The sequence below is a fragment of the Anopheles merus genome, chromosome 2L (genome assembly GCF_017562075.2).
Source record: "Anopheles merus strain MAF chromosome 2L, AmerM5.1, whole genome shotgun sequence".
NCBI classification, from domain to species: domain Eukaryota; kingdom Metazoa; phylum Arthropoda; class Insecta; order Diptera; family Culicidae; genus Anopheles; species Anopheles merus.
Window position 1 is genome coordinate 44,053,214 of NC_054083.1, and position 25,062 is coordinate 44,078,275.

General features: G+C 51.6%; 4 protein-coding genes across 9 annotated transcripts in view; 2 read left to right on the forward strand and 2 right to left on the reverse strand.

Moving 5' to 3' along the window:
• Positions 1-14,034, reverse strand: part of LOC121594833 (zinc transporter 1) — a 28,935-nt gene extending 14,901 nt beyond the window's left edge. Inside the window, exons 1-8 of one of the 6 annotated variants that reach the window (XM_041918535.1) lie at positions 13,764-14,034; positions 10,770-13,678; positions 10,489-10,699; positions 10,228-10,295; positions 9,499-10,155; positions 8,937-9,427; positions 8,544-8,863; positions 7,890-8,477 (exon numbers count right to left, since the gene is read on the reverse strand). In XM_041918535.1, coding sequence (XP_041774469.1) covers positions 8,244-8,477; positions 8,544-8,863; positions 8,937-9,427; positions 9,499-10,155; positions 10,228-10,295; positions 10,489-10,699; positions 10,770-13,678; positions 13,764-13,868 — 4,995 coding nt within the window. In that variant the 5' untranslated portion in view covers positions 13,869-14,034 and the 3' untranslated portion in view covers positions 7,890-8,243. The other 5 variants (XM_041918536.1, XM_041918540.1, XM_041918537.1 and 2 more) reach the window with 5 other exon arrangements.
• A 972-nt stretch (positions 14,035-15,006) lies between these two features.
• LOC121593238 (NEDD8-conjugating enzyme Ubc12) lies at positions 15,007-17,953 on the forward strand. The gene is made up of 4 exons (XM_041915442.1): positions 15,007-15,601; positions 15,681-15,814; positions 15,885-16,052; positions 16,289-17,953. Exons 1-4 carry the CDS (start codon positions 15,493-15,495, stop codon positions 16,427-16,429), a joined length of 552 nt encoding a protein of 183 aa, XP_041771376.1. The 5' UTR covers positions 15,007-15,492; the 3' UTR covers positions 16,430-17,953.
• A 325-nt stretch (positions 17,954-18,278) lies between these two features.
• On the forward strand, positions 18,279-21,524 carry LOC121593226 (cilia- and flagella-associated protein 52). Its single transcript, XM_041915425.1, has 5 exons — positions 18,279-18,529; positions 18,608-19,491; positions 19,547-19,725; positions 19,792-20,620; positions 20,758-21,524. Exons 1-5 carry the CDS (start codon positions 18,466-18,468, stop codon positions 21,289-21,291), a joined length of 2,490 nt encoding a protein of 829 aa, XP_041771359.1. The 5' UTR covers positions 18,279-18,465; the 3' UTR covers positions 21,292-21,524.
• LOC121593229 (putative serine protease F56F10.1) lies at positions 21,479-23,242 on the reverse strand. The gene is made up of 2 exons (XM_041915429.1): positions 21,963-23,242; positions 21,479-21,891 (listed from the first exon to the last, which is right to left on the reverse strand). The coding sequence occupies exons 1-2, from the start codon at positions 23,056-23,058 to the stop codon at positions 21,479-21,481; spliced, it is 1,509 nt and encodes a 502-aa protein (XP_041771363.1). The 5' UTR covers positions 23,059-23,242.
• Between the last annotated feature and the right edge of the window lie 1,820 nt (positions 23,243-25,062).

A 25,062-nucleotide genomic window follows, 5' to 3' on the forward strand; every position in this document is an offset into this window, starting at 1 on the left:
GTCTTTAAACGGTTCTTTTTGTGTGCCCAAGACAAAGATAGATTCCTGCACCGGAATACACTAAACAAACAAACATTAAAACTGCAAATCCAAACTCGAACACAAAGTAATAAACGCGCAGCATTTAATATTACCCCCGGAATACATTAAAATCATCGTTCGAAAACTTTGCCCGAAAAGTTAGTCCCTCTCCTAGATGTGATTGTGTCGTGTCACCCCCCTGTGGAACCTTCGTATGGCTGGTGGCGGCACCCTCTCCTCTGCAGCTCGAAACAACAGAAAAAGGAGCTCAAGGTTTTGGGCAGCAGCAGCAGCTTCGGGGAGGAATCGCTAATGAAGCCGGCGAATATATTGCGACTAAAAAGCACCATCTCCATGCGCCTCCTCTTCCATCGGTGCGTTTGGTGCCCCAACACCCACCCACCTACCTACGTCAACCTTCATGAACACACAAATAAAAGTAAGTCACCTCCGTCGTACCGTTGTAAAGCGAGATAAGGTACGCTGCTGATGGGGAGGGGGCAGTGACGATCCAGCGACAGCGAGCTTGCTTGACGCAGCATGGGAAAGAAGATGGACAGTTGCACACTCTTGGGGGGGAAAAGACACATGAGCGCTTCAGCTATATTTCTCACGTTCATTTACCGTCCCGAGGCAGAACGAGAACGGGCTTGCAAATGATTTCTTCATCGGCGCGCCGGTGGTCTTCGTTTCTTCGGCTTGGGGTCCGAGTTTTCTTCCATAAATGTGACCCCGCCGGAAGTTCATTAATTGCCCAACAATGGTCTTATAAAGTGCGCGTGCTAGATAGATTCTTCCTGTCGCACGGCTGCACACTAGCTGAAGTACTCACATGAAGATCGCACGATCAAGCATGGTCTCTGGTATCGCAAAGAATTGTCCCTCAAAGCTCCAGAGCTCCTCTTTCTTATCTGTTTGACTGTTCGATCAATTAAACGTAATAATAATCGTGTGCCACACAAAACGGTCACCAAATCCAACCCCCAAAAAGGGAAGAAGCGCCACCAACCACCACCAACCCAAACCCAATATCTTATACAATCGCTTGAAATGTACTGGGCGATCTCGTACGCTTTGCGCTTTGTGTTGTTGGTGTGTAAATGCTCAATTGCTCAATTTTGTAAATGAGCATGAGGCCCTCTTTCGCCGCAACACGCAATATGGTCGTAGTGTGGCATGGCATATTGATCGTGCCGTGCTGATTGGTGTGAAAATAAATTGATGTCATCAAAAGTTAATCGAGGAGGTGGACAAACTGCTGCCACTGCCGTGCGACCTTACTAACATAAGCCGCAAGACGCGAGCAAACATAGCGCACACACATGCGATGATCGGTGTGTGCTGCGCATTAAATGCAGCACTAAGCATGCATTGGTCAACGCGTGGACTGCTGCAGCACACAAGTCACACAAATGGCTTCCACAATGCGTCACACTATCTCACATTACAGTCAAATCAAACTGCGCTCAATCATCCATTTGGCGCGATTATGCTACAAAAATCGATCAACACACATTGTGTGTGTGTCTCTGCAGGACAATGATTCTTCAACTCCTAATCTTTATAAGCTACAGATTGGGCTGTTTCTGTGTAATGATGGCGTCCCCACCCTCTTCTTCTGCGCTATCAGTACCGATCCGAGACACTCGCGCCTGGATTAGATAGGAGCAACTTTGTTGCAACCTAATTCATCCATTACACCAAGGCAAGGTCATTCGCGTACGGCGGCCGAATTTATCAACCTTGACGTGACGACAACGCGTTCGGGGGTTAGGTGATGTGTTTGGAGAGCTAAATTGAACCCACTGGAACGAGGTGTGCCAAGGTGGTAGTCACCCGTAGTATAGACGTCAGCTGCATACGGGCCTTTCGAGTTTGTGCATCATGTGTGCATATAAGATATGGTGTGCACGGTTCTGGTGCAAATATTTAAGGAAGATTCGTAACGGTTTCAAGGTTTCAAGGGAAGGACCTAGAATACAGAGAGATCACGAAAGAGTTGAATAATTAATTGCTAGCTAATAATTTCTGCAGCTTATCAATTCGTTTTACACCTACCCCCGCAGATAATGCTCCCTCCAATAATTTATTCAACGCTCATCTGATTTATCATTATTCTGCTCCTTGGCCAAACACAAAAGCATCGCACAAAAATATGATAGAAAACCGAAGCGAAATTAAATTTTTGGTGTTTTCCGTTTCTACACCTCGCCCGAAGCGCAGTGAGAACACACCGTCGTCTCCTCTTCCAGCTGTTTCACAGACACACACAGAGGTCACACAAAGCGCCATGGGGTGTGTGCAACCAGAAGAATGCAACCAGCGTCTGTGGCCCCCTCCGCTTCATCCGGTGGTGGCCTCGATAGTTTGCCAAAAAAAACCTCCCTAAACCGATCCACAAGATGAAGCTTCTTTCGCTTTTGTTCCTTTGGCCGTTATATGGTAGAGAACCTGTTTGGGAAGAACGCGTCCATGGCACCCCCCGTGGAACGTTGGGAAGATGGAAGCAGGAATAGAAACCGCGTGCTACCGTGGAGAAGAAACAAGGGAATGAAGACGCTCTTTCTCTGTTCGCCACCACCCCCCAGAGCAGCGGTGTGTGGTTAAGAAATCACGAATTGCAAATGTTTTCAAAGCACGGCTGTTGGGGAAGAGAAAACATTGAAGTGCACAGATGAGCACGGTGTATGTGTGTGTGTGTTTGCAGAACCTCTCGTATGAGATTAAATGCTGGACAAAGAACTTTTCCGCCGTATTTTTTGCTTGTTTTCTTTCTTCTTCGAGAAACGTGTTCGGGCTCCCATTCGAAGACAGTCACCAGTATGAGCAACAGAGAGAAAGAGAGACAGAGACAGAGACAGAGAGAGAGACAGAGAGAGAGAGAGAGATAAAGAGAAGGTTTGGTAAAGTTTTCCTTTCCCAGTACGACGCTGCCCAATGGGAAAGGGACTTGGGCTAGTGCTTGGGGCCAGCTGAACAGAAACACGTTGCTCATTTGGTGCGGGTTTGCCCCGTCAGCAGCAGCGTTACGAAATGCTGCAAATTATGAATGAATCTAGGTTGTGGCGAGGTACACAAGAACCGTTCCAGCAATAATTGGCAAATCAATGTGGCGACGTAACCGTGTGCTTCTCGCTTCTTTGTTCCAATCAACTTCAAGCGGGATTAGAGAAAATCATGTTTGCGCTTCTCAGTTTCGAACCATCTAATCAGTGCTTTGCGTTCAGTATCGAACTGACAACACTTAAACGACACGTGGTATGTTGCAAATGCCAGCATTCAATTGACATCAAAGGAAAGTTCTTCGTTCATAAATCAATACGATACTCCAACAGACCCCACACCGCCAGACCGTCGTGATGTTCTCGCTTAAGCATGTTTCGCCACCCTTTAAACGACACACACGCACGTGTTGCTTGATAAATAGATACACCCACACATGCCACTCCATGCAATTTGCTTAGTTCATGCCAAGTAACCAATATCCCCCCTCGCTTTAGCATGTGAGGATCCTAATGGCAAGGGGGGTGGGGGTGCTGCGCTCGAAAGCAAACGCTTTTGATCTCAACGAAGGCGCACTACACGCTACCGCAAAGGCACTCCCGTGTTGGAGGTAATGAGGATGCGGGTTTTGCTTACACGTTACCATGGTTACACATTTGCACACCAAAGCCCCATTTACCTCACACGCGCAAGGGGGACCACTTGGTGACAAATAGTGCTTCAACGCAAAGTAAACATACCGCGCGCGCGACACTGTTAAACTGTTGTTCTCTATTTTAACCGTTTTTACAGAAGATTCGTTTGAATCGTCGTTACGACGTTTGTGCTGTGCTTTCGAATTTCCAATCGTCCATGGGCGGCTACTTCTCGCTAGATAACTAAGCGGAAGCAACGCTAACCTGATCCATCATGTACGGGGGACGGTAAAGATCACAAGTGCAAAACACGTTCCTCCCTGTTGCTACACCGCCGCAGGTAAGGGTGAGGAGAACCGGAACCGCACACAATGGACGATTACCGACGGAGAGATAAGGGAGTCCCCACGCGGCGATATACGACCACCAACCACCACCAGCAGCAGCAGTATGCGATGCAGCGGGGTGTCGTCTGTCTTGGGTGCGTTTTGAGATTAACTCAATCGTAGACCTGTTCTCTCTCTCTACGCTCTGTGTCCAATTACGCTATTCGTGCGGCAATCAGGTACCCGTACTCGTGCTGCGGGATACAAGCCAACTAAGCTGGATGTGCATGTGTGTGTGTATGTGTGTGTCTAGCATTCTTATCACTCACAAAAAAATCGCTTATTAAGATCGCCTGCACGTAATACAGCGAACGACGACCCGTGGGTGCTGCTACCCCTTCACGTCACGTTCCATTATCGTTCGCGATGATCACAAAGAAATCAACTAACATTCCAGTCTCGCACATACACACACACACACACACAGTTACACCTCGAGCAGGCGACGGGCCTACAAAGAAGAGGTTGAAGGAGTGGTGGGAGGACCTTACGATTTGATTGCAATACTTTGTATCGGATTCTATACCGCCTTCCAGCTTCTTATCGTAAATTATAACAAATTCTCGTAAAAGAAGCAACTGACATTCTTTTATGGTTTGACATTTTGATATATCCTGTATGACACTGCGCAGTTAGCTATATGGCTTTGAGCCCAACTAAGTTAAATTTCGACGCATCGTAGAATGACGCATTATCAAACCCATATACACGACTTTTGCGCGAGCACGACTCGGTACCCATATTGCGATTCTCCATGAGGCACTACGAGTCGTTTTTTTTTTTTGCAATCGAAGGCTGACCAGATTAGTTCGCGGTCAATGGAAACCCCATCGCTACATTGACTCGCCGAAGGATCGTTGTTTCTATCTCCTCAGCGACTATAAATATTCAATCAGCTACAATTGATTAGCGGTCCCTACTAAGCGCACTCTTTTTAAAACAATTTATGCCTTTTGAGTATATTACACTAATGTTCTTCTTTTGTTGAGAAATTACACAAGATGACTTGCAAAACGTTTCAGCAAACTTGACGCAGAAATATGTACGATCAAGGCAACTGACACCAACAGCATCGAAGCGTGCTACGTCCCCTTCAGGGTGCCCTAGTCCTCTAGGTGTCTCTGCAGCGAGAAGGCCGTGTGCAACTACTACTTCTAGCTAACTGCGCCACTTTGACAGCAATATTTCCATCCACTCATGAGTTTATCCAGGGAATATAGCAAGCGTGTTTTACCTTGTCCCTGTCATTGTGTTATCCTTATTCCTTGGAAAAACGATAACAGCAGCACAAAGAGAGAGAGAGAGAGATACGAACAGCTCTATCGCTCTCGTCTTGATCACACACGGTTAGAAATACACAGTGACCCCATTTTCGGAGAACCGAACAACCACCTAAAACGACCCTCCTCTTTCCTTCTGGTTTTGATGCTCAATTTTGGAGGTTCGCCGAATTGATAACGTTCAAGTTTTTATCACCCTCCTCCCTCATATTTCTACATTTACTAGGAATGCAAACAAAGCTATGCAAATTAGCAAACCCTGCTACGATCATGTAGCTACCTCAGCTTCGTTCATTTATCCCGAGAATTCCCATTTTTGTTCTTTTACGGGTGTGTGTTTTCGGCGACGAAGTCGTATCCTCCATGATTCCAGTAAATGGTTTACCGCATGTTTTACGCTGCCATCTATTTGCGCTGAGCAGCACTTCCTGATACGAAAATTGAAGCAAAGCGTTTGCACTTTTCCCCGTGGTCGTCTTGGCTACCAACGCTCTGCTCTGGGGCCTCCCCCCCACATCGAGGCGGCGGATTGTTTGTTGTGCGATTCATCAACATAGCGTGGCTCGCAACACCATCAGCTGACGTAAGAACGTTCTCTTCGCTTGGTGGGGGGGGAGGTGTTCTTACGACTCATTGGTGACCACCCATCCTGCCTCACCCACTAGCTAAGAACTGGACCTTTGACACTGTCCACCATTAAAGTTCATTTCATTTTGCACAGTTATTCGACTTTTTCTTCACGCCACCAACAGCGCACACACACACACCAACAGTGGCCCCGTAGCGGGAGAAGCCGCGTGCACATGTCCCATCTGGTTGGCTTCTTCCTCTTTCTATCGCGTTTTATCCGCCCATCGGCGCTAGTTTGCTTTGTGTTCTTTCCCTTTCGAACCTCGCCCGCGTGTGTGCCCGTCCCATTGGGGTGTACCGAGTGCAAAATTGTTTCTTCTTGCACTCGGTACGCGCGCGGGTGAAAATGCCACCCCATCCGACCAACCACCCCTCCGCTACCACACCACTACGCAGCCAGCAGATACTGCTGAGATTGTTTCGTGAGCGAGCGCACGCGACAAAGAGAGACGCGTGTTTCCTATACACACCTCCCCCCGTGCGGACACTCCGTAGCTTCCGTTCGCCCCACCGGCATTAGAGCGAGCGAGCTGGGACACATACCAGGAGAGAACACGCGCACACACATACACACTGCTTAAGGGGTTGGAGAAGAACACACGAGATATGGGAAGATGTAACAAACCAACCCGTAAAAGTGCGCTGCTTTATATGGGACAAAAGGGACGGACCGGGAGCAACACCACCGAGCGCACGATGGACACGTGTGTACGTATGTGTGTGTGTGTGTGTTTGTGTCGGCCAGAGCGCCCCAGATTCAATCTGCGGCCAATACCCACTCATCGGGGTCAATTTATGTCCGCGTACACTATCGCATCGTTGATATGTGTGGATGCAAAGAGAAAAACGCGAAACCATTTCCTTACGGATACGTCTTTTCTCAGGGTACGGATACTAGTGTGCTGGATGGCACCATCCGCGTTTTGTCATTGCCTTGACTGCCCTGTGCACAAACTTGTTAAATCCTTGGCCTGCTTGGGTGTTTTTGCTCGAGGCGGCCAGCCATCCCAAGGACACCGAGCAGCTCTCTTCCAGAAAGCTTCGCCTCGGTCGATCCGAACCCATCGCTTCGCTCACCATCACAGTCCCGCCCGCAATGCTGGCCACGCACCAGCTTCTTCTTCTACTCTAGAGCAATCGAGAAATTTCCTCCCACAAGGGGGTGGTGGTCGGTCGTCGTTAGGCCACGGCTTTTAACCACTGCCAACGACGTTTAGCGTGAATACTCTTCTGTGGGATGACACACGCCGAAAATCCCAGCCAACTATGACGCACCTTTCCGTTGATTGATCAATCCGCGTTCCCTCTCCTAGGGCTCGAACAGTGCGAAGAAACCAACACACGCGGTCACCTTCTTTAGAGCAATTGCACTCGTACGCCGTATGCAAGGGGAAAGGGAGGGGTTGTTCCTTAATGTGCAACCCCGTTAGCCGTCCGCGAGAATGGCATACACCAACAACACAACACACCACCACCACTACTATTACTAATGCTTACACTGCTATTGCACACTGCGCGTCTACAGCTACGCAACGATTTTCCAACACTTTGGCAGAATTTTAACACCGAATGGCCCGTGGCTGTACCACGCCGAGAGCCAGATTCTGTACCCTGTACCCTTTACACCACACGCCACCCGTCCAAGTGCCCCTCCCGGAAGCCCGTAAACCACACGCGAGCTTATGACCGTGCGGCCCGAGAAGTGTACGAAAACTGTGCTGCTGCCGCTGCTGCTGCCAGGTCCTGGTGGTGGTTGCTTTTCCACTGTTTGACAATTGATAAGAAACAACACATTCACGCACACGCGCCCTCGGCACAAACACACGCTCAGCCCAAAGAGTGGTGAGACCACACACCACACCAACCTCTTTCTGCTGCGGGGAGAAGATTAGGGAGCAAAGAAAACGGTTCTGGATGGAATCCTCCGTACGCACCTGGCAGCGGGATGGGGGCGAGAGGGGTTGATTAACGGTGCAACAACACCCTCGCGTCGCAAAATCTTCCTGACCGAACTACTACTGCTCTCCGACCAGCGGTGGGCTATGAATAATGTAGTTTTCTTCGAAACAATAACGTTGTTTTCACCCCTTCTCCCTTCCGACGAGAGCATTCGAGAGTTTGGCCGCACGACTGACAGTTCGCGTTTCGGTTTACAGTGCGCAGTCGAAGCGTTCACTGCGAGGCGCACCCGTTCAGTTACCTTTTCTTCTTTCACCGTTTGAACGCACTGTTTCAAAATTTGAAATTTACCATCTCGATGCACTTTTATTTTGCGTTTTGCGCCACGTTCACGTTCTCATACGTACAATCTCCGCGTTGGCTAGGCGCACGATGCGATTGAAGTCGGTTTTGGTGTACGCGCGCCAGAAGTTGGACCGCGACCATACCAGTGCCGTGTAGTTGGGGCTTTGCACACCGTGAAACAGCCTGGCAATCGCTCGGCCGGTAAAGTTGTTCTCCGGATACCGACAGATCGCCGTGCGAATGTCGTTGATAAGCTGCTCGTCCGTTGTGTCATCGGGCTGGATAGGGAGAGGAATTAAAGTTACAGCGAGTGGTTTGAAGTGCTTCCAAAGTATGATGCTTACCTCCGGGACGATTTCTATCTGCTCCTTGCTGATGTCCGTCGTAAAGTACTCCCGCACGATGGTTTTCAGCTTGTCTGAGGGTCCGGTGGGACAGTCGGCTCGACTTACCGGGCCGATGGTGTTGAAGCAGACCGAGTTCAGCGCGTCCGAGATGTACTGCAGCTGGGCTAGCTGCGTTCGCTCCTGGTGCGTAACGCGCTCGTACAGCCCGTCCAGTGCGTGGTCCAGCTCTTCGTCGGTTAAATCGCCCGGTGCGCGCACTCGAAATCCCAGCTCAGTGAATGTCACCGACAGTGGCGAGCGTTTGCGTGCGTTATTTACTAAAAAACGTCGTGGACGGGAAGGAGGGTCATTTTGTGCACATTTAGCGTTCAAATCCCCCCTCGGGCATACCTGTGGTCCATTCGAGATTTTTCAGCTGATACTTGACGACGCCACTGTCCCAGCCGATGGCGGACGCTACGTCGATCACCGGAAACTCGATCGCGGTCGAGGTGGCATGCGAAATGCCACGCTTCAGATCGAGCGCAAATGCCATCGCCAGCGGTGGACACTCTTTCGCTGCCTGGCGCAGCGGTCGCACGCCCCCGTACGACATCACCTTGCACATCGTGTACGCCGGGCTGAGCGCCTGTATGTAGCGCTGCTCGTCCAGCTCCAGATAGCACAGGAAGGTGGTAATGTTTTCCTCCGGAATATCCAGCTGCTGTACGGTGGCCTCGATCGAGAAGCATATTTCATGCCCCGGGCAGAGACGCTTTCGCGTACCGCCACCACCATCAGCTTGCGTGCGTCCATCGGCCGTCGAAAGCTCCTCAAAATCATCGTCCCAATCGATACCGTTCACTGCCTTCAATTCCTCCCGCAACTCCAGTGCCAAATCTCTGCCAAAGAGAGAAATAAATGCTTGTTTTGCGCTATTTTTATAAAACAAAAGCAAACTAAACAAAATTACTTGTTCGTGAGAATCTTGGAGCAAGCGCACGGGACAAAGATTTTCTGCAGCAGCTTCCGGATCACGTGCCGATCGATCGAGTTGGCGTAAATGAAGCGGCGCAGCTCGTTCCGGTCCGTACCCTTGCCGTCCAGGAACAGATGGCAGTGCGACAGGAGACCGTCGCGGCCCGCGCGACCCACCTCCTGCACGTAGCTCTCGAAGTTCTTCGGCATGTTGTAGTGAATGATCGCCCGTATGTCCGCCTTGTTGATGCCCATGCCGAACGCAATCGTCGCGACGACAATGCGCAACTCCCCGCTCATGAACGCGTTCTGTATGGTGCGACGGCGCGACGCCGGCATACCCGCATGGTACGGTTCCGCCACGTAGTTGAGCCGTTTGCGCTTGTGCGCATTGGCGGCCGCGGCAGCGCGTGCCGCATCCTGGAAGCAGGTGCGTATAAACGTTGCCACCCGCTCGCAGTCGTCCCGCCGCGTACAGTACACGATGATGGATTGCAGCGAGCTGAACCGTTCCGACTGCAGCAGCTCCACCAGTGCCACGTCCCGGTTGGCGTCCCGCGACACGGTCAGCAACAGATTGTCCGGCAGCGGTATATCGCTAATGATTCCCTGCACACCGTCCGGTATGGCGAGATGGGACACGATGCTTTGCCTGCAAGTGGAGGAGCGACAAATCAAACAAATAACCTTTTAAAGCTTGTAATAGTAATTCCCCCCGACTTGCCTTGTTTGAACGGTAGCCGTTGCGGTAAGACCCAGAATCGTTTTAACGCCAAGTTTTTCTTTTAGAACCTGTTGAGAAAAAGCGGACACCAATTAGAAGAGGATAATTCAGTGGTTTTACAGCCGTTCGTTCGTTCTTAATCCACCACCAAGAAGGTATATAGTCACAAATCCATGCTATTGCGGTCCATTTCAGGCTTGACGGGCATGTTATTGAGTCATTCGAGTTGACGACTGTGCCACGAGACAGCCATTCGCTTACCTTGCAAATCATGAGATAGCTTGGACGGAAGTTATGACTCCACTGGGACACACAATGCGCTTCATCGATACAGGCAAAGGCGATGGGCGGCAGCTGACGCAGAAGTGAACCAAAGCCGGTCGATTTTTCACCCGATACGACCGCTTCCGGTGAGATCAGCAGCACATCTACTTCGCCAGCCGCTATCGCTTGCATCGTACGATCACGAACCCTGCGGAGTGGAAATTTTGCTAATCAATAACGGCCTCCTGCTACTTTCCCTCGCCAACAAAGCATCTTACTTGGGCGTTTGGTTCGTGTGCAAGCAGTGAGCATTCAAAAAGTCCGGCATCCCGTGCACCTGATCCTCCATCAGCGACACGAGCGGAGATATCACCAGCGTGATGCAGCTACGATTCTTTCGGTACAGGTACGCCGGTAGCTGATAGCACAACGATTTGCCCGCACCCGTGCTGAGCGTAACCAGGGTGGACAGCCCACACAGCACACGCATAACCGCCCGCTCCTGCCCGTGACGGAAGCTTTGGTGGCCAAACATACGCAACGCTTCGAACACTTCCGGCGGTGTCGGCGGGACCGTGCAATCGCCCCGCTGCTGGTAAAGCGGTTCGACCGTACCCTTGAACCCGCCCGAAACCGTCACCTCCAGCAGGCCGGACTGTTTGAGGAAGTCTTCCGGTATTTTGTGCCCAATGTAGGCGGGTGCAGCCGGTTGTGATGCCGCTGCACTCTGCTCCGTTTCCTTCTCGTCGCTTTCCTGCTCCATCGGTTCGTCTAAGTCGTCCTCCACCGGCAGCGTGGAAGGTTCTTGCTTTCCCGGTTCGCCGACTTCTTCCTCCGCTGGGAGCTCTTCTTGCTCCTGTTCCTTCCACACCGGGTTGGCGACTGGTGGAAGCCGTTCGATTCGGTTCGAGTGTACCGCAAGCGTTCGCGAATTGGCCATCGCTTCCGCCTCTTCCAGCGTGGGAAAGGAGGACTCTTCGATCGTGTCCGCATCGTACGGGAGCAGCTTGTCCTCCAGCGGTTTCTTGCACTGAAACGCCATGTGCCCGGTGCCGCCACACTGGAAGCAGGTTAGCGTACCGCCATCACACCCGCGCATATCCATCTCCGGACCGGTCAGTGCCGCTGCCTTCTTCGCTTTCCACTGTGACTTTTTGTACCGACTATAGTTGATCGTTTTCTTCCCCTTCACAAACACCTTCTTCCGGATGTCAATGCGCACAAAGTTTTCGTTCAGCTTCCCTGCTGCCATCTTTTTGCGCAACGCAGTTTCTTTTGTGCTACCGGTGACTGTGGTGCGAGTTTTCCCACTGGGTCCTTCCGCCGCCGAACCATCGACGCCGAGGATGAAACTGTCCGCAAGTTTCGTATCTCGGACCAGCTCGTTGATATCGAGCCGTGGGATGCTTTTCAGCCGAGCCAGCCCAAACTCGGGCACATACTCCTGCGGCTGTTCCGCTTCCGGTACGGCCGTTTCCTCCTCCCCATCTACATCCATCTTGCGCTTGGTGATCTTTTTCGCCTTTCGTCCCCTCTGCGGTGCAGGTTTTGAAGAGCCGGGACTAAGCTTCGGTGAGACGGTGGTCGATTTCCTCGTCGTCGACCGTTTCACTTTCGTTGGCTGTTTCCGCAGAACGCCGGTTGCCGATCGCGCACGACTCACTCGCTTCGCTGGTGTGCTTTTCGGCTTCGGCTCCTCTTCCTGGTCTGACTCCTGATCGTCACCGTCCGCCGGTAGCAAACCCCGGTTCTCCCGCTCTAGCTGCTCTTTGTAATCCGGATCCTTATCCTCATCGTCGGCGGAAAATTCGTGCTCCACCTCATCCTGCATGCCGTCCGCAAGCGGCACTTCCTTGTACGTGGCTACTTTGCGCGCATTGGTGCGCGAGGATCGTGCCCTCGGCACAACGATTGTTTTCGCTTTTTCTACCATCTTCTTTGCAACCTGTTTCGCTTTCGGGGCCCGCTTTGGAGCTCGTTTTTTGGGCGCTCCCTTCGGAGTGGCGCCTTGTTCCGCCTCTCCTGCTCCACCGCGTGGGTCTTGATTTTCGACGTCCTTGCTTTCTACCGGCACTACATTGTTCGCCTCTATCGACGGTTTCGGTTGCTTCGCTTCCACCCGCTCCACCGGACTTCGGTTAATGGAGGTGAATATTTTACGCTTCTTGGCAATGTGCAGCATCCCCGGGGACGTTTTTGTAGCCGATTCGTCTTCCGAGTTTTCTACCACCCCATCCGAGTCGGAGTGTATCGCCGCATCGTATGCGGTATTTTGAACGCCAATTCGGGCCGCTGCCGCCGTTGCCCGCGGTGAAACATCGGTTGTGCCGCTGGCTTTATCGGTCATACTTAAGGCCGACATGCCGAAGCTGGTTGCCGATGCCAGCGAAGCCACGTTGACGTTACGCAGTCCAAAATTGGTGGGAGTCGGACGTTCGCTGGATGGACGGCCCCCGGCGGCTGTGGCATTACTGTCACCCGCTCCACCCGACAGACGATTGATCCACCGTTCATCCAGCTGATTGATTGGTTCGCTTTGCGTCGGCACCAACGGTGGGGCGGGCAGTTTTTCCTCCACCTTCGTCGAACTACTTTCTAGCTCCTTCGATTTTGCCGTCAGTAGCGTTTCCAGATCGGGAAGAACCATCTTCGGTGCAGTTCCGTTCGTCGAGCTGCTCTGGGATGATGGTCCGAACGAGTTGCGCGACATCGATTTGCGTGGATTTCGCTTCGGGATTAGGGCGGTCGATTTCGGCAACAGCGTGATACCCTTCAACGTTACCGGTTTGGGTGGTTCGATTGGTTCGGCTGGTTTGGTCGGTTGAACCGCTTTCCGGCTTTTTTCGCCCTGCCAGGCAACCAGATTGTGTTGATCTAGCTTTTCCGCCTCGAAGTGCGTATCGGACGGTTGGGCGGTTGCGATCGGTTTCGTTAGCAAGCTGCTCATGGAGGAGCTTCGTTCCAGCAGCGCACTGTCGTTGAGGATCGTGCCGGAAGACAGCAGCAGACCGGAAACATCACCCGAAACATCTTGAGAAAAGCTCGCTTCTTGGGATATCAGTGAGCCATCGAAATCATCATCATCATCCAGCGCATCCAGCAGGGTGTGCTTCAACAGGTTCGTTTTCAGCTGGTAGTACAGTTTGTACGAGTTTCTAATCTCGCTCGGCGATTCGCGAATATCCAGCTGAAGGCAAAGAACGAGAAAAAACACAAATAGAATCACCTGTCCTACCTATCGAAATGCAAATTCACTTCGGATCACAGTTTACCTTTGATGGAATACGGCCATACTTTTTCCTGAACTCTTTTTCCCATTGTTTCACCCGGTACTTGCACTTTTGGTATTTAGCACGAAACGCCTGGTCTTCCTCCATTGTGCTCACTTGCACACTTCCGTTTCGTTATGGTACACGCAGCTGGACGTGGACTGTAGCTGTTCGGCATACAATTTTTCACAGGAACTGTCGCGAATTGCGAAAACGTTGCAGATTTTCCTGCCTGTAGTTTGGCGGGAACGGCAACCAAAACAAAACACTTCAAATAGACAGGCTGGAAGAAAGAGAGATAGAGAGCGAGTTGATACAGTCGCGGTTACACAATTGTCTCTCTCGCAATGGTTTACCAATTGAACAAACTCAACCGTTTTGCTTTTTTTGCGTCGATATTCGTGAAAAGCAATGAAAATATGCATTTTAAAATTTAATCAATCATTTTAAAAAACAAATCGCAATTTATTGGCATGTGAAAAATATCCCAGGAGAAGAAAAGAAAGATTTCCCATTGCTCGAGCAATTGGGACGAGCCGTGACATGTTCGAGTGCTTAACTTGGGAGCGTAAACAATCCGAAACGCAAAAACCGATTTTCACCAGTTCGCCAACGCTCCAAATCGGTGCAATTTTCCTTCGTTTTCGAAAGGCGTTGCGAGGGTTTTTGAGCTCGCGCTGGTGTGCGATTGTGTTGATAGACAACATTAAATGGTAAAACAAAATAAACACCACTATTTCCTCCTCCTTCCTCCATTTTGATCCCACGGGTTCCTACATTTCACGTGGGTGCCATATTAGCAACTGCGCTTCGCCGTCTCACTTGCTCATCATACATGTTCCACTATTGCATCAGCCGATTCGGTGGTGGCTTTTCATTTGCTTGTGGCCTTGAGCCTCTTCGAATTGAGCTCCTACGCGTTGCACATCTTTCGTACGGCCTTGCCACGGGCCTAAACTGTATCCGATTCCGATGCAAATAATTGAACAAAAATGCGCACATTATATTGATACAACCAACAAGTTTGTTTACGTTTCTTCACGCGTCCATATGCGCGAAAGAGATGGCATGACATAACGAGCGAGAACATACACACCTCAGTAATGATGCTTGTAAATTGCCACCAACACAACGAAAGGAAAAAGGTGGACTCAAACGCTCACTTTGAAACGAGCACTGTAGGCGAGTAAAGGGTGGCTAGAGAAAGTGAGCGAGATGCAGCGATATTCGAACGTCAAAAACCCCCACTATGTTGTGCGGGGCGCAGCGCTGTCACAACAAAAATGTCTATTTAGCAAAACGCTAGGAAATAGTGAAAATATTATCTAAAAATTCGTAAATATACGCATCGTTTTATTTGTGTTCGTGTTTGCAAGCCAGCAAGCGCACCGCCACATTGCGACATCTCGGTGGCACTCGGCGTAAGTGGTTGTAACCGACACAGCACCCGTGCTTATTCCTACACTCCCCACCTCCTGAATGAACTGTGACCCTTTGGTTGTATGCGAAGTGTTACGACGGAACTAGCAGCAGCAGCACCAGCAGCACCAGCAGCCCCATCGCCAAAACCACCAACAACAAAGCGCGATCGAACCAGCAGCAGCGCTCAAACCCCGTAGCGGAATTCCGTCGTCCTGTTTCTGGGAGCTGCCTGTGCGTGATTGCGTGTGTTTGTGTGTATCACTTCCTGTCCCGTCCCTTTCACGCGTAGTGTGCAAACGACGCATCAGCGATGATTAAACTGTTCTCGCTCAAACAACAGAAGAAAGATGGTGAAGCAACGCCGAAGGCCGGAGGACAGAAGAAAACTTTCACTGCTGCACAGCTTCGCATCACCAAGGGTATGCTATGCCGGGGTTGTTGTTTGAGAGGGGTTCCACGCTCCGAACCGAAGCTAAACTGTGTGTCCTCTTCCAACAGATATCAACGAGCTAAACCTGCCGAAAACATGTGCCACCGAGTTCCCGGACCCGGACGATTTGCTCAACTTCAAGCTGATTATCTGCCCGGATGAGGGTTTCTACAAGAGCGGACGCTTCGTGTTCAACTTCAAGGTACGTACCCGGGTTGGAGGGCGCTTTCGGAGACGACGCCATTCGATGCTAACGCGCCCTCTTCTCCTAGGTTGGACCGAACTACCCGCACGAACCGCCGAAGGTCAAGTGCGAAACTCAGGTCTATCATCCGAACATAGACCTGGAGGGCAACGTGTGTCTGAACATTCTGCGCGAAGACTGGAAACCGGTGTTGACGATCAACTCTATCGTCTATGGGTTGCAGTACTTGTTCCTGGTATGTAGAAAACGATTCACCTTTCACACGCTGTCCCTCTCTATCTTTGGCATATTTGTGTGGCTTTAAGCTCGCATGTGATCGGCCCCAAAACTGGTGCCAAAAGAATGCACATCACTTTCTTTGTCCTCTCCGCTGTGCAAATGAGTCGTCTGGCTCGGTGATAAATCTCGTTCAACCCAAACTAACGTGTCTTATTGGTTCGTTTTCTCTTTCTCTCCCTACCATGAAAAAAGGAACCGAATCCGGAGGATCCACTCAACCGGGAAGCGGCGGAAGTGCTGCAAACCAACCGGCGCCTGTTCGAGCACAATGTTTTCAAAGCGATGCGCGGCAACTATATTGGCGCGACGTACTTCCAGCGCTGTCTCAAGTGATATATAAATTCGAAACTAACCCTTACATGTTGCGTTTATTTAATTATTCTTACGATTGGTGGGCGCTATTATATAGACTTTAACTATAATTAAAGAGAGGACAATGGAAAATGCCACGAACAAGCAAAACACAAGCAGCACAGCAGCAGCAGCAGCAGCAGCAAGAAGCGCAGAAACCCAAAATGCAAAGAAAAAGCCCTAATGGCAATTTAATAGGAAAGGAAAAAGCACGGAAATTCACCCAAACAACTGGAACTGGAAGTAAATGAAGCATACACAAGGGAATAGAAGCTAACGGCGGATTAAACAAACAAAAAAAAAAGAAACGGCAACGCGTTACACACCATTTCCACTCTTACGCAAACTTTCGATCTAGTGTAGAAGCTGCAAGTTTGGCCTTGTGTAGAATGTGATGATATGAAAGAGAAACCCCGAAAGCAGACGAAATAGCGGAGCACACGATCAGAGGAACTACAGGAACGGGCGATATGCACCTTGTTTAGATAGCTTAAAAATCGCGGGATGCAGCTCAACCTCAAACAAAAATATACGACGAATGCACTTACAGGCAGTCGGGGGAAAAATAGGCTCGATTCGGTAAAAAAGCACACGATAGAATAGCTCGAGAGGCAAGAGTAGAAACAAGAACATACAGGAACGGCAACACAATGCACAGCACACACACACACTCACAAAGTCACACTCTTAAAACACGTTTTATCTGTACATTCTCTACCAAGAAGCTGTTGTGAGGACTTGCGCGCTGCAAGTGCATACGCCGCGCGCACGCAATGGTTTACGCATCGGAAAAGCAGCGAACCACGTGCGCGAATTGCTGCTTAAGCGTTAACAAAATTTAAACATCTCCGACGCCTTCATTTGGTCGATAGGAAAAGGCACAATTTCTTGAACGCTAACACGATGGAACGCGCCAGGGACAGAGAGTGAAGGCGGATTAGTACGGTAGCTTACGTTGCGCCTATAGTGATTATAAAAAACGAAAATTAAATCCCTTTCTCTCCCTCACACACACACACACACACTCAAGCCGTTACAGTCTCTAGTGGCTAAATCGTAAAAGGATAGTATAGAGAATACCTTTCGTCTAATAAACACTTAGCAAAACAAAGGACATGGGCCACCCATTCGTGCTCCTCGTCGTACACACACACACACACACACACACACACACACACGCTTGCGTTTGGCGCGTAGTAGAGACTGCCATTGTTGGGATATGCCGCAGCGAAGCGTTCTGTCGAGATTTGCCGTTTGCCAATCGTTATGATTCTTTTTTTTTAATTATTAATAATTACTGAAACAAAAACCAACCAACAAACGCGTTACAATAGAGAGGAAACAAACCAAAATCTACTAAACAAGGAAAAAGGCTCCCGCTCGATCGTTCCCCAAAACTGAATGCTAGAGAAAAGCAAAAGCATGGCATACTACACAACAATACGTAGGATAATGAACAACAACAACAACAAAAAAACGGAAAAAATAAACTGTGAAAAGAGGAAACTAATGCATAGTTAAAAACAACTTTTTGAAAATTGCGAAAATGATAAATGCTTCTAAAAAACCTCATCCTGGTCGCAATAGTCACACAACCTTTCGCTTTGTGCATTGTTTTCTGCCAAATGAGTGTTTTTTCCCCGTTGGGCGGGCACAATCCCAATCCTTGCCGTTTGCGCATAGTTGTACATAGGCGGTGACAGCAATATCGATAAAACCACTTGTTGCATGTACATGGAGTAATTCCTACACATTGGTGGAGAGGTGGGGGATGGGGGGGGGGGGGGGCGTTGCCAGGCCAACATGTAGCATTGGCAACCCGTCGGTAACTATGTAAGCGTGTTGTTCACAACAACCAATCTGTGCCCGAAACAGGGCTAGCCTCGACTTCAAAGAGCGATTGCAAAAACACGCACACGCACAGTATACCTTTTGGTTGCCGGTGCTACGGATTGTGCAGTTTTTCTTCCCACTAATCCCTTTGCAAGACAACGTTGCTTGAAAGCTGTTCGCCCAAGATGTCCATCGAAGAGCCGACGGAAATGATGAACCTGGAGCCCTCCGCAATCATTGGATTCGATGGTGAGTAATGGTTTTTTGGGAAGTTCATTTTCCAAAGTGGTTTAATTAATCGACTGCTCTCTCAATCTCCCTTCCCAGGGCACGTCGTCTGCGGACTTCGGGTGCATCCCGACCAGCGGCATCTGGTGTTTCCCCTCGGGAACGAAATTTCCATCTACGAGTGCGCCACCAACAAGCAATCGTTCCTGCGCGGTCACACAAACACCATCTCCACGCTGGACATTTCCACCAGCGGGCGGATGGTGGCCTCGGGCCAATCCAACCACATGGGCTTCCGGGCGTTCGTGATCGTGTGGGACTGGGAAACGCGCAAAGAAATTTCGCGCCACGAGCTGCACCGCGTGCGGGTGCAATCGCTCTGCTTCTCCTCCAACGACCAGTTCCTGGTCAGTCTGGGCGGCAAGGACTGTGGTTCGATCATCGTGTGGGATATCGAGCAGCGGACGGCGATCTGTGGCACGATCGCCACGAAGGAAACGACCGGCGAGGCGACCAAGGTGGCCAGCCTGAACAAACGGTTCACGACGTTCGTGTCGGGCGGGGATCAAAATTTGCGCGTCTGGAACATTGACCGGGAGCGGAAGCGGCTCACGGTGCAGGACGTGGCGGTGGGCAAGCTGCGGCGCGAGTTTACCGGCATGCGCATCTCCCCGAACGACGACACGCTGTACGTGGGCACGATGAGCGGAGACATTGTGAAGATTAACCTGAACTGCAATCCAAATCCGAGCGATCCGTCGCAGGACAAGATGCCGGTGCTGCTCGGTTGCTTCGGCAAGCACAATGCCAAGAAACCACCGGGCAAGGATTGCGAGAAGTACCATTACGGGGTGCGCGATTTGCTGCTGCTGCCGGACGGGAAGTTGATTATTGGCGCTGGCGACGGTACGATCGATATGGTGCAGGAGCGGAACGGAAACTTTAAAAATTATCGTGGTCCCACGTGGCCGGAGCTGAAATCGGTAAGGCTATGGTTTCAAGCGTTTGGAAGCTTTTCACTACATTGTTTCGTTTTAGCTTCAATCGACAAAGATCGATGGCGTGATTACATCGCTGCAGATTCGGAACGGCAAAACGCTGCTGATCGGTACGAATGGTTGCGAGATTTACTCGCTGGAGCTGGCTAACTTCTCGTCCAGCCTGCGGCTACTCAAAACATGCCACACGAATGCCGTCTACGATATAGCGTTTCCTTAGTAAGTTAGCTTTAAACACGGTCCTGTTTGCGAACGATCGTTAACGAATCATCTCGTGTTTCGCAGCAATTTTTCGCTCGTCTTTGCCACGGCCAGCCACGAATCGATACGCATCTGGTCGACGTCCAAGACGCAGGAGCTGCTGCGCATCGTGGTGCCCAACTTTGCCTCCTCGTCGATCGTATTCAGCAGGGACGGGAAGAGCATCATTTCGGCCTGGAACGATGGCGTCATTCGTGCGTTTACGCCGCTGTCCGGGAAGCTGATCTACGCCATCCCGAACGCACACAACAAGGGCTGCTCGTCGGTGGCGGTGACGAGCAATGGCAAGATAGTGGTGAGCGGCGGCATCGAAGGGCAGGTGCGCGTGTGGAAGATCGACCCGTACGTCCAGAGCCTGATCGGGGTGCTGAAGGAGCACTACGGTCCGATCGAGTCGGTGCACATCAACAACTACGACACGGAGGTGGTGTCGGCGTCGCGCGACGGTTCGTGCGTGATCTGGGATTTGATTCGGCTCACGCGCAAGCACGTCATCTTCGCCCACACGCAGTTCATTGCCGCGCAGTACTTCCCGACCGGCGTCCAGATACTGACGGCCGGGTCGGACAAGCTGATCGGGTACTGGGAGGCGTACGATGGCAGCCTGGTGCGCGAGGTGGAGGGCTCCAAGTCGGGGCCGATCAATGCGATCGACATGAACATGATGGGCGAGTACTTTGTGTCGGCCGGCACGGACCAGATCGTGCGGCTGTGGAACTACCAGCTCGGAGTGGAGGTGGCTGTCGGCATTGGGCATGCCAGTGCCATCACGTCCGCTCGTTACAGCCCGAACGGCAAGTTTCTCGTCACCGGATCGAGCGATGGCGGTATCTTTGTGTGGAAGGTACCGGAGGTAAGGGTTTGGTAGTGGTGGTGGTTTGTGTACTAATCGATTGGTACTGCCCTTCCTCAACAAGGGATTAATTTTAATCCCCTACCTGCGGTAACAAGGTCGCTGATGCAATTTCTAACCTTCGCTGGTCGTTACAGAAATTCCACATTAAAATCCCCGACGACATTTTGAAGCCCTCCAAGGACGAAGAGCAGTCGACGGTGTCGAAAGCACCCTCCAAACCACCGACACCGAGCACATCCGCGACCAAACTGGCCAAAAGCTTGTCCTCGCAGGCAGTGATTGGGCGGGACGGATCGCGCAAAGCGCCACTGGTAACGTCCGATTCCCGCGTGGGAACCTTTCTCGGAGGACTGCGCAACAGCAACAACAACAACAACGAAGACATTCATGTGCACGCTTCCGGTCGGTCGACACGCTCGAGCCAAATCGCCGAATGTCCTGCGATCGACCCGAACGCACAGCCAACGATCGATCCGTGCGTTGATACCGCTTCGCTGGCGGACGGTGATCAGCAGGAGCAGTGGGAAACACGCTCGCAGCATTCCGCCGGAAGTCAGAATCGCCTTTCCGAGCAATCACCGTTCGCGCAACGGGAAGGGGAGGGTGGTGGTTCACGGGGAAAGGATTGCAATTTGAATGAACCGCTAAGCGCGGGAAGAAAGCAGTAGGCGCCCTTCGCAACCGTGTTGGTAGCATCGATTTCGATCAAAGTAGTGCGTGTGAAATTATTGTGTGGAAGGAGTGGTCGGGGGGCTTTTTTTCGGGGGTAAAAGTTTTGTATTTCAACCGTGGCCGTGTGTTTGTGTCTGCGCAGGCTGGCTTCTGGCCGGGCCCATTTTGTTTAATGCTTATCTACTACATCGCCAGTAAGTTCGTAATAAACGTATCGATCTCTAGCCGGGCCTGCTTCAGCTGTGGCGGATCACTGTCCTTCGGTTCGTACATGTTCGCACAGTGGGCCGTGCCGTCGATCAGGATGGTGGGCATGTGGATGTCGTTGCTATCCGTCAGTCCCAGCCGGTGCCACGGGTCAATGTTGCCGTGCACGTACAGCACGTTCGTGGTGGCCGGATCGAGCGCACCGTAGTTGGTGTTGGTTCGGTAGACGGCCCGTGCAAGCGATTCCGCCCCGAACCGGGCACCGTACACGTCGACGCACTGGCGCACGAAGAACTCCACCGGAAAGCGGTCGCCAAACACGGAGCTGGCATTGTTGGACGTTTGATAGAATCCAAACTCGTTGCACGTCTGGTACGTCCACTGTCGGGCTGGGGGAGCGAAGAAACGATAAAAATAGAAGACAATAGAAAGAAGAGGCGTGCGGACACCCTTCACTTACCTCCACTGGCTTGGGACGATCCCCAGGAGGTGTTGCGCATCTCCTCGATCGATTTGTCGTACACAAAGTCCAGACAGGTGGTGTTGCTCTGCTTCAGCAGTATCCGGTTCACCTCGGCCAGCCGGGACACAGGTGCCCCGATCGTCTGGTTCATCATCACGTCGCACACCTCGTCGATCGTCACGGTAGCGTGCGGGCTGTTGTCCTTGTTGTACTGCACTACGCCGGCGAAATTGCTCGCGATCGCCTCGAACAGGTTGGCAATGTCGAGCGGATTCTCGATCGACCGCTCGACCGGATCGCACAGCTGAAACTTTTCGTTCAGCGTGCGCTGCCCGATCATGTGCTTGAGCAGCGTTTCCACCTGCTGGAAGGCGCTCCTGACCGCCCTCACACAGTCGGCCGAGTAGCGCTCCAGCGACCGGGTGACCGTGTCGTAGTACTCCACGAAATCGATCTTCGCCAGCAGCGGCCCACTGGAGCTGATCGCACCGTGCACCAGGGACGGATACTTTTCCCGCAGCCAGGCGGCCAGCGAGCCCGGGTACGAACCGCCGAACGCGATCCACCGGTGCCGGTGCGGCTCGAGCTGGTACTTGTCGTTCATGGCCACTATGAAGTAGGCCAAATCGGCGAGCGCCTGCTCCGAGGTCAGGTAGGCCAGACTGCTCGTCGACAGATCCTCCGTCGGGCGGCTCTTGCCGTAGAACCGGTGCTCGAGCTGGAAGCACAGTGCGCCGTGCTTTTCCGCGTACCGGATCCAGGCACCCTCGTGCATCCAGCGGGCCGTGGCCTCACCCTCGCCCCCGATCATCAGAAATACCGGTGCGTTCGGGTCGGACGCGTTAAAGTACTGATCGTTCGCGTAGTAGCGCTGCTGCCAGGTGGCCGCATTGGTCGGATCGTTGTGATCTAGCTGCTGCTCGAACCAAAGATCCGGAACGGCCGCTTGCGCGTGAAAGCGCTCCGAGCGACTCGGTGCATCCTGTTGGAACATTTTGCCACGCCAAAAGCGGCGGACACCGTACACCTCCGCCCCGCCGAGGAGCAGAAACATCACCCCAAGGAAGGGATAAAGAAAGGATTTATCGACCATCTTGCCGTGCTTCGTGGAGGCACACGCGGAGAGAAGGCAGGCACTCAAAATGGGGACACTTTTGGTCGGTCTAAGTATGCAATGGCCGACACGGTACGACACAAAGAACGGTGATGATGATGATGATGAAGGCGATGAGCCACTGCTGACCGAACGCCACTTGCTGCAAACAACAACTATCGGCAGGGCCGTCGGTCGACCGTTGTTTTAAACAAACTCCCCGCGCTGATAACTATTATCAATTTTCTCTTTCTCGCACTGACCCTGCCGGACGGGCGGGCTAATCGAATTTGCTTCTGTGACCTGCCCTCCTCACTAGTCTGCCACTGCCTTGGCCTTGCTTGTGTAATGTAGCGTGCGAATGGGAGGATAAAAAAAAGCATAAACCGGGTGAAACCGGGGAAGTCTGGAGGGAAGATAAGCCTAGAATTATCCATGCTGCTCTTTCTGCTGCTGCTTTTTTGCTTCTGTTGCGTACGGGCGTTAACTGGGCGGTTATTTTATAATAAAAATACATTTTAATGAAGAAAAAGTGTGCAAACTGTGTGCTATATGTAAAGATGTTAGAGTTTCTAGAAAGTATGGCTTTTTAAAAGCTGAATTGATTGTGAGACTGTTATTCTACAAACAAGTGTAACGGATAGTTTGAAGAAAAGTGAAAGTGCATGAGATAAGCTCCAACCGCCTGTGGAGGGAATGGAACAAAAAACGCGACACGCTACAAAAGCAATAGCGCGAAAGAGAAAGAAAGTATAATTCAAGTTTGACAATCACCGACCAAGCAAATTCGAAACAGCCTCAGCAAACCGCACCTCTACACACCTTGGCTTCAGCCATGACGTTTGATTCCAGCACGTGCGGGAACGAGACGGCTAGCGCGATCAAGCGAAATCAGCCCGTCGTGTAGCACGGGGCAGAGAGAAAGCGCGCATGCGACGGCAGCTCACCGCAGCAAAGCAAGTCTCGATCTCGACGCGCACACACAGTCCAGCGGTGACGGCAAAGTGGCTTCAGGAAAAGTTCGCTCAACAAACGCAGTGAAAAACGCAAGGCTTGTGTTTGTGTGTGCGCGCATGTGTGTGTGATTGTCTTGTTTTTCGTGCGTGCGTGCTGTGCTGTGTTGTGTTTACGCGTGTCGAACAGCGAAAGGAAAAGCTGTGCCAAAAAAACAAATTCGCTTGCGCACGCCCTGGAGGAGGAACCGTCGAAGCGCAAGGGCGAACGACTAGCAAGTGTGTGAGGGTGAGCGAGAGAGCAAACGGTCGAGAGCGAGCGGGAGGGAGACGGAAAGACAGAGAAAACTTCCTCCTCTCTACACTCTACACAGCCATTATTCATCGCTGCTCACGCATCCAAAACGGTGTTTGATAAGGGTGGTGCGCTGGAAGTGCGCTCATCTGCCCCAGAGGTACGGATCATCATCACATCTCGGGCCCAGTTGGTTGGGGGTGAAGAAAAAACTCAGCTGGGTGAGCATAGGACTCACGCCGAAGCAAATATCACAGCAAAAACAGCAACCGTATCAAAATTGTGATCTCAAAATCATTCCAGAATCCCGTACACCTACACACACGCAGCACTGTGTCCCGCCCGTGGTGTGCCCGTTGGAAGTGTGTAAGTCATCGGGGACAGCGCGCTGTAGCGTTATCATTGTCCGTCGTTGGAAGCAGAAGAGCAGAGACGAGCGGGCGGTTGCGGTCCCGCAATTAGCGAAAAAAAAGGTGGACAATCGTCGCCGTCGGCAAGTAGCAGCGGAAAGCAGCACCACAGCAAGCGCACACGGACACAGAAACACGGTGTGTGTGTGTGCGCGCGCGCGCTCGGTGTCGTCATCGGTCCGTCCGGTCCCCGTCCCGACACAGTCGGTCAGCCGAAAGGGAGAGAAAAAAGAGTGTGTGGCCCGGCCGCACACGGAGACAACACTCACACACATCTCAGCAGGCACGTATCTTGCGCACGCGAATTGTTCTTGTTTTTCCAGCACCCCGCACACCAGCAGCAAGC

What these genes read in the sequence shown, in the direction of transcription:
- LOC121593226 (XM_041915425.1), top strand. Translation starts at nt 18,466, where the DNA reads ATGTCCATCGAAGAGCCGACGGAAATGATGAACCTGGAGCCCTCCGCA. An exon ending in TACGATATAGCGTTTCCTTA is followed by an intron (nt 19,726 to 19,791) that starts GTAAGTTAGCTT and finishes CGTGTTTCGCAG; the next exon opens with CAATTTTTCGCTCGTCTTTG. An exon ending in TTGTGTGGAAGGTACCGGAG is followed by an intron (nt 20,621 to 20,757) that starts GTAAGGGTTTGG and finishes TGGTCGTTACAG; the next exon opens with AAATTCCACATTAAAATCCC.
- LOC121593238 (XM_041915442.1), top strand. Translation starts at nt 15,493, where the DNA reads ATGATTAAACTGTTCTCGCTCAAACAACAGAAGAAAGATGGTGAAGCA. An exon ending in ACAGCTTCGCATCACCAAGG is followed by an intron (nt 15,602 to 15,680) that starts GTATGCTATGCC and finishes CTCTTCCAACAG; the next exon opens with ATATCAACGAGCTAAACCTG. An exon ending in GGTTGCAGTACTTGTTCCTG is followed by an intron (nt 16,053 to 16,288) that starts GTATGTAGAAAA and finishes CCATGAAAAAAG; the next exon opens with GAACCGAATCCGGAGGATCC.
- LOC121593229 (XM_041915429.1), bottom strand. Translation starts at nt 23,058, where the DNA reads ATGGTCGATAAATCCTTTCTTTATCCCTTCCTTGGGGTGATGTTTCTG. An exon ending in ATCGTCCCAAGCCAGTGGAG is followed by an intron (nt 21,892 to 21,962) that starts GTAAGTGAAGGG and finishes TCGCTCCCCCAG; the next exon opens with CCCGACAGTGGACGTACCAG.